This window comes from Anarrhichthys ocellatus, unplaced genomic scaffold (genome assembly GCF_004355925.1).
Source record: "Anarrhichthys ocellatus isolate YVR2014 unplaced genomic scaffold, GSC_Weel_1.0 scaffold4, whole genome shotgun sequence".
NCBI lineage: Eukaryota > Metazoa > Chordata > Actinopteri > Perciformes > Anarhichadidae > Anarrhichthys > Anarrhichthys ocellatus.
Genome location: NW_022280034.1, coordinates 14169438 through 14177644, shown reverse-complemented (window position 1 = coordinate 14177644; position 8207 = coordinate 14169438). Strand labels below are relative to the sequence as shown.

At 47.6% G+C, this 8207-nt stretch overlaps 1 protein-coding gene and 1 pseudogene across 1 annotated transcript in view; one reads left to right on the top strand and one right to left on the bottom strand.

Annotated features, from left to right (window-relative positions):
• Window positions 1-1880: 1880 nt before the first annotated feature.
• Window positions 1881-6143, bottom strand: LOC116381747 (solute carrier family 2, facilitated glucose transporter member 11 pseudogene; annotated as a pseudogene).
• The window catches only part of LOC116381748 (RNA-binding protein with serine-rich domain 1-like), a 3814-nt gene continuing 1221 nt past the window's right edge, over window positions 5615-8207 (top strand). The window contains exons 1-6 of the mRNA XM_031844144.1: window positions 5615-5701; window positions 6537-6683; window positions 6769-6933; window positions 7085-7187; window positions 7563-7716; window positions 7814-7955. Of these exons, the coding sequence (XP_031700004.1) occupies window positions 5700-5701; window positions 6537-6683; window positions 6769-6933; window positions 7085-7187; window positions 7563-7716; window positions 7814-7955 (713 nt within the window). The 5' untranslated portion in view covers window positions 5615-5699. The remainder of the gene's footprint in view (window positions 5702-6536; window positions 6684-6768; window positions 6934-7084; window positions 7188-7562; window positions 7717-7813; window positions 7956-8207) is intronic.

Genomic DNA, 8207 nt, shown 5'->3' with positions numbered 1-8207 from the left:
AGCACATACAGAGGCCTATACAGCTTTTATTATTCAGACTATTGTGTGGGAGCATGCACAAAACTCAAGCGGCGGAGAGACATCTTATATTGTTTTCTGTCGTTCTGCAGCGCTTTCCTTTTTTTGGGGGGCCCATGTAATCATGTTACAGCTCAATTTCCCCGGCAACATCCCTCGCTTATCTTCATAGAAACTAACAGGAAGTGCAAATTTAAGGTAAGGCACTTAACTACGTTTTTCTGCACCCCACCTCTGGTTGCCAAAGGAAACCTGCACTCCGCACATGAGGCAAAAAACCTTTTACCAACCACTTCTCCAAGCCCGCATTCACCTACAAAAGGCGCTGAAGCACCACTTGGGAGCAGAGACGTTGGGAGCAGAGAGATGGAGCACCTCTTTGGAACAAAAAAAAAAATAATACATTAAAGAAGCTGAAAGTGACTGAACTCATGTAAAATGTATGAACTTCAGATCAAGCCAGTCTGTCAAACGTCACACAGTGTTGTCTGCCAACACTTTCCCAAATGCATTCATCCATTTCTAAAGAGCCCATAGGCCTATGTGCGACTTAAACGTCAATTTAAACGTCAAATGTCACTGATTAAACCACCACTTTTTACATCTTTAAAGAGGCTTTGGATGTTGAGTTCTGGATCCGTTTTCTCTTAAATTCACTGACAGGAAGGGACATTCAAAGAAGCAGTTTTTTGTTTTGTTTTTGGAGGAAAACTTTTGGCTCAGACGGGGGCGGAGTGTCAGTGAAGAGGGTAACACCCCCAATGGACTGCTACTATTTTTGGGGCGGTTGCCAAGAGCTGTGCCCGCTCCATGTGGAAATAAAACTGGTGGCACTGCAAAATAATTCTTCAGATTGGGAGTAAATGAGCAACCGCTCCCCCCCAGACTGATATAAGTCCTACCTCGATCCGACCTGTTGAGAAACAGTGGGCATCCCGCTGAAGTCGGTAGTCAGTGAACTTAATCAAGGTTTTAGCACATTTGTAAAATGGCGTCCGAGCAACGGAAAGTTACGCAATGGTACAGTTTATTGAAAATAGGTTAGCGATTCATAGTCGAGTATGTCGACTTTTTATTGTATTACCGTGAAGCTTTGGGCCGATCTTCTTACTGTAAGACGGAGCCAGACTAGCTGTGTCTTTGTTCTCTCGCCATTATGCTTGGCTAGCTTCCTATTTATCCGTCAGCAATGACAGTGGGAATGGATCTTCTCACCGAACATGAATAACAGTATTATATCAATTTCTAACTGTAACCAAACTGTGAGACCTGCCACTGGGCTCAAGAGTTTTCCCACACTTAGCGAGAGAGTAATATGTCACGTTGCCTCGGCTAGAAAGATGAGTCATTGTTTTTACTGGATGTCCTTAGACGACTCACACTACAATCATTAACTGTGATGATGGACACAGAGGCGGCCTGGAATCAGTAGCCAATGTGTGTTCACAATTTACCCGGCGATGGTGGATGCGTTTGAACATTATCTTTGTCCGTCCAGCGTATAGAATCTCTTTCAACGCCTTCATCTCTAAATCTTGATTTTCACCTTTAACTGGAACGCTACACTTCTGGTAGTTTGCTTGTCGAGAAACGGCCAAATTGAGAGAACAAATATTAAGATGTTACCTGCTGTTGATTGTAACAGAAACACTTCTGCTGGTGTCTCACACACACACACTTGTCGGGGCACGCACTTCAATACGAATCCCATTTTCCCGTCGTCTACTTTCAGACAGCGTGTGGAGACATTACTCAATTATGCTGAAATGATGCGATCAGAGTCCAGTGTTCTTGAACTGTGAGGGAGGTGTTCCATAAATAAACAGCATTAACAGGAGTGAGAGGGAGCAGTTGGATTAAAGCGCAGAGGAGCGAAGTAATGTGATTGTATGTAATTAAGAAAGCAGCTGAATCAGTCAACCTAACTGAATCACAAAAGGAGACGACGGTGTAGGTCAGCACTTTTATTTTTATTGTTGTATACATACAGGGTATTTTGTTTTCATTGAATGAATGCCATTGAATAAATAATCGCAATGTGCAAAATATATTTTCCTACGGAATAAAGGAACATTTTTTTACAGAATCCTTATTACCATGGAGGATTGTCATCACATGCTTTGGAACAACAGCGTCGTACATTTCATTTGGGATAGTGCAAAAGAGTCCAGCGTGCTACAGCAAGTCCAGCAAGAACAGAGGAGTTTTTCAGAGAATAAGAGAGGAACATTTGGATCATTCATTTAAAAAAATAAAAATAAAAAATCTTTAGTAAAACCACCTTGAATATTAAATACGTGCAGCATCTTGATTCAGTTTACGAAATAATAAAAAAAGGGAAGATCTAGAGGCTGTTACAGATGGTCAACAGAAGGGCTGTGGGCTGACAGCTGTTGAATTTAAAAGTGTCATCTTGGGTTAGGGTGTTACATCTGTGAGTCGATGATATTATACAGCTTCACATTGGAGCGATGAGGAGGAGGAGACAGTGAGGAGCGGGGACGATGGCGACATCTACTGGCCGTTTGGCAGAGCTGCATTCATAAATACACAGCAAACGTTTCAAGAGGTTAAATTAGGACCATGCTGTTGGTGACACTTATAGGAAAGACATCCACTGGGTGGGAGTCCGACTCGTACACGTACAGTGCAGGTGATGCACGAATAAAGGACAGAAACATACATGGTACATTCAAATGTAACAAGCATGGATCACTGGACTGGATAGACATGTCAACAAAACAGAGTGTATAATCAGATTACACAATAAACAAGCACAGCTATCTCCCCAGTGCAGCCATGCTGAATTACGAGTGGGTAATCCTTAAATACACACAATTCAAAACGATTACCCGCTCTACCGCTTCATTGATATTGGGACCACAAGGCGCTTGAACAAAGTCTTATCTCACATTCTCAAATAGAGCCGTCAATTTAAAAAAGAAATGACAATCAGAACTGTGGCATCAAGTCGTGTGTATGAGGGAAAACAAATAGAAGAATGGTTGAGGTATTATTAAGAAGTGACTTGTTTAGTTAAGATCTGGGAATGTTCCTCTTCAATTTAATTAAGGCATACTGAATGAGAGGGAGACTCCCTGGAGAGTGAGAGGACATTTAAAATCAGCATGCTCCTCTCGCTGAAGTCATTATTCAGCTTCAGTTGAGCTGCTACGCTACGAAAGAGCCTTCTGGTGGAGGAAGGATTGTGTCCTCCTCTACAGAACATCAATAAACTGTTCTGTGTGGCCAGTGTTGGTGATGATTAACAGAGGGCCAGTCTGTAAAACAACATCGCACTTCTTGTCGACTTAGCTCAAGAAACCAGAATTAAATTACACATAGATCATTTTTCATAAATAGGACACTTGGGATTTCACCTATGGAGTAATCTGTTTAACTCCAAAAGTGCATAGAGAGGCAACAAAGGCACTGCCTTTTTCAATTCGGATCACAGTCCCCATTCTTCAAGTCAGGGTCATGGTCAATGTCTTGCGCCTGGCTGGTGAAGGAGCGGGCTTTACCCAGCTGGTAGTGCTCCCTAACGGGCTCATCCACCTGCATGTATGGCCCCTCCTCCTCCTCCTCCTCCTTCTGCACTCCGTTCTTCCTGTCGAACTCCACGGTGATCTCGGCCAGCGTCTTGCCCTTCGTCTCCGGCAGGGTGAGCCCCAGGAACACGGCGGACACCAGACACACGGCCAGGAACGGCAGGAAGCAGAAGCTCCCCAGGTACTTGACGATGAAGGGGAACAGCATCCCCACCAGGAACAGGCTGATCCACATGCACGAGCCGGCCACCATGTACGCCGCCGGCCGGGCCGTCTGGTCGAAGATCTCCGCCGGCAAGATCCCCGTCACCCCGGCGGGGCCCAAACCGAAGCTGAGGATGTAGGCGAACACGCACGCCATGCTGACATAGGCCATCCCGGCCACCCCGCGGCTCTGGAGGATGAGAGCCACGGTGAAGACCATGGACCAGCAAGACATCAGGCCGTACCCTCCCATGAGAAGGTACCTGCGGCCCACCCGCTCGATCAGCAGGTTACTCAGTATCGAAGCGGTCAGCTCGGACGCCCCAGTGCCGATAGTGATGTATTGGATTTTCTCTGGAGGGATCCCTGCCGCGAGGAAGATGTAGTAAGCGTAGAAGTAGATGGAGTCGTTGCCACAGAGCATCATGGCACTGCTGGCAGCCATGACGGTTCTGAGCTGGGATCGCAGGTCAGGATCCTTGAACAGAGAGCAGGGCGTCTTGGCAGAGGCCGCGGATCCAGACTTTGATTTTTGCTGCTCCTGCAGCATCTCCTCCATCTCCAAGGCGGGGGCCTCGCCGCCGCGAAGCCTTGCGAGGGCCCGGACACACGCCTCCCTGTCTCCCCGGTCGATGAGAAGGTACCTGGGGCTTTCGGGGAACCAGGGCAAGGTGAGCAGCTGGATCAACCCCGGCAACGCGTTGCTCGCTAGCAGGTAGGGCCAAAGAGGCTCGGCGCCCAGGAGCCCGGTGAGTCCCACAACCTGACCCAGGAAGATCCCGAACGCGGTGAACACGGCGGAGGAAAAAGCCACGGCACCCCGCTGGTGTGTGGGGGCGCTCTCCCCGAAGTACATCGGCTGGACGTTCATGCTGACCCCCGAGTTCACCCCGACCAGGAAGCGAGCCACGAGGATCATCTCAAACGACCTCGCCGCCCTGGACGTCAGCACCAGCACGGCGCCAACGAACAGGAATGAATTGTTGAGAAGCAGCGAGTTCTTCCTGCCGAAGCGGACCGACAGGGGCCCCGCCAGCAGGGCCCCGAGCCAGCCGCCCAGCGAGAAGGCCGACACGATGAGGGTCCACACCAGGGTCACCTGAGGGGTCTCCAGAACGGTGCCCCAGCGCTCCGCGTATGTCTCGTTGATGAAACTCTGGATGTAGTTGGTGGGAGCGTTGATGATTGAGATGTTGTAGCCATACTGGAAGGTGCCTCCGATGGCGGCGGAGCAGACGGTCAAAGCGAGGGTTCTGGTTAATCCAGAGGGTTTGCGGGTTTCCTCCGGCTCGCCGGAGAGTTTGCGGGTTTCGCACGAGTTCATCTGAAGACTCGCTGTCCCGGAGGAGACGGAAACGCGCGTGCCCTTTTCTCTCCGTGTCCTTGCGGCATTTAAGCACTGCAGTTAGCTCTTACTAGATTCAACTTAGCGTATTAGATACCTTTCTTGCTTAACAATTTACGGGATGTAGAAGGTGTCTTGGTTGTTCTGTTAATAATCTAATGTTATTGCTGCAGTGCGGTTAGAAGCGTTGATAGAGGAACTCACATTGTCCTGTAAAAGCCGGTTGAGCTGTATGCATTTCCACACCTCAAATGACCTGTCAGGCAATAACCTGCCAACCGCCCCAGCAACAGCCAAGCACACTGCGACACCTAACCGAAGAAAAAGTTCGAACGGTAACATTATAGTTGTGTTACCGCGATCACTGTTGCCTTAAAGTGTTAAATAGAGATAACAAGGTCGACACAATTTGCCGAAATGGGACACATTACCCTGTCAGACCGTATTGAGGGCATAACTACCCAGCGTATCGCGGTATCTGCGTGTTCACGGACTGTGTTTTGATTGGTTTACATTGGCCTTAGCTTCCCACGTCATCTCTATGCGACTATTACTAACGCGAGTGGCGGGTAGGCAAAAATATGTGAGTAAACGCAACTAGTTCACGATGCTTCCTTGTAAAAAATGGCATGCATGGCTAATAAATAGCAACGCAATAATATCGACAAGTCGTACGAAGTAAAATGTGTGTTTTTAACATGTGTGTTTGAATAGCAGCGCCATATAATTAGACAACATTAGCTCACTAGCTAATGCTAATGTGGGCAAGTGTTTGGTGAGCTTACGTTAATCGCAGATAAAACGTAACGTTATTTTTCCGCTCCGAGTGGATTAATTGTAATCAAGTAGCGTTTGTCTTTAGAGGAACCACAAGAAGAAAATTCACAGCTGTATTTTAGAAATGAGTTATGCCACTACTGTGATGCACTTACGTTTCATCTCTCTTATGCATTTATTCATGGGACATGGCATGAGTGAAATGAGCGGTCAAATATTGAGCTGAATTAACTCAAACTGCGGGTTGCACCGAGTGTAATGACATTTTTAATTTTATTTAGCAGTTTAAAGCTGCAATGGACACTGACATTAATAACCGGGACTTAAATACCGTACATTTCCTCTGCAACGTCCTCCGACATATCTTTTCTTTCTTTTTTAGACTAGATCCCACGTTGTATGAGCAAGCACACATGTAAACATTCTGAGATTGAATTTCCCAATGTTTCAAAGTGCAGATGCTTTTGCGGTATTACTGTTGCACACGGAGACCTATGCACTGAAATATGAGATGATAAGATAACGTACCAATAAAACCACCAGATACAACACAACAGTTTCACATGTTGTCAGACGTCCTGTCTCCTGCCAAAGCATTCATTCCTGACTTTTTTTTGTTTTGCTTTCTTCTCCTCCAACAGGGCGCCATCCCCAACCAAGAGGAAGGAGGACGACAAGAGTAAGCAGCGAGGGAAGGACAAGTCAGGAGCCCCGAAAGAAGGAGCCGACAAAGACCGGGGCCGAGACAAGACCCGCACACGGCGCGGTGCTTCCAGTGGGAGCAGCAGGTCAGAGCTTAAACAGCTCAAGTTATAATAAGTCATAAATTGTTTCAGCCGTCCTAACCTAAAATCTGCTCTTGCTAACCTCCAGCTCCAGCAGCAGCTCAGGCTCCAGCTCAGGCTCCTCCAGTGGCTCCAGCTCGTCAGCCTCCAGCCACTCTGGCTCATCCAGCTCCCGCTCCTCTTCCTCCTCCTCGTCCTCCTCACCGAGCCCCAGCCGCCAGCGCCACAACAACAGGCGGCGCTCCCGCTCAAAGTAAGGAATAAGTCATAATCAATTTGTGAATCTTGTAATTTTTTTTATGTATAACTGATGACTGCATGAATCTCTCACACTGCAGTCAGGGAACACTAATGTTATGTCATTAATGACTACAGTAGTAGCTGAAATATAAATGTCCCTCTAGGTCAAAATCAGCGAAGAAGGATGACAGGGACCGGCGGCGCAGGAGCCCCATACCCAAATCCACCAAGGTCTACCTCGGCCGGCTGACCAGAAACGTCATCAAGGTGAAATCTTTGAGACCTTTTTGAAGTCTTCCCGTGATCCATGTCGACTGTGTTTTTGCATCAGGGCAAAAGGCAACAACAAAGCCCCGAATAAATGTCTCGTGTTAGGAAACTGTTTTTCCTCACGCATAATTAAAAAAAATCAAGGTCACTTTTTGAATAATTAGCTCCATGAGCTTGCAGTGACTTCACTTCCTCATTAACTTTTTAAGCTTGCAGGAGCTGAGCATTAAGTTAGTGGTATGTAAGGGAGCCAACAGGGAAACAATTAGTGACGGAGTATAAGAGTAGGCAGATGGACTCCATTGTGTGAGGTCTACAGGCTCCATCACCTTGTTTGTACATGAGCATTGTACGTGCCTTTTTTTTCTGCAGGAACACATCCAGGAGATCTTCTCCACGTACGGCAAGATCAAGATGATCGACATGCCCATGAACCGCGTCCACGCCCACCTGTCCAAAGGCTACGCCTACGTGGAGTTCGAGACCTCTGATGAGGCGGAGAAGGCCCTGAAACACATGGACGGAGGTAGGAGGACGTAGAGGGGCCACAGCCTGACTGGTTGTGTAATGCTATGTAGATGAGACTCTTTTCTCAATGTCTCAAAATAATGTTTCTCTTCCAGGCCAGATCGACGGTCAGGAGATCACAGTCACAGCTGTGCTGACTCCCACGGTGCGCCCTGCCCCCCGCAGGCTGTCACCCCCCCGCAGGATGCCCCCGCCGCCGCCAATGTGGCGACGCACGCCCCCTCGTATGAGGAGGAGGTGAGTGCCATGTGATGCAGCAGCAGCGCTTGGTTATGGAAGCAAATGACGCAGATTAACCCTTAACTGTCGCTGTGTTTTGTAACATGCTACGCTTACTGCTGTTTGACATTCAAACTATAATATTTGTCAAATGTGTGTTTTTATTTTTTCTTTCCGATCATTCTCTGTATTTCACCGTCACTCTGCCTGTCTTCTCTCTCTATCTCTCTGTCACTGTCTCTCTCTCTCTCTGTCACTGTCTCTCTCTCT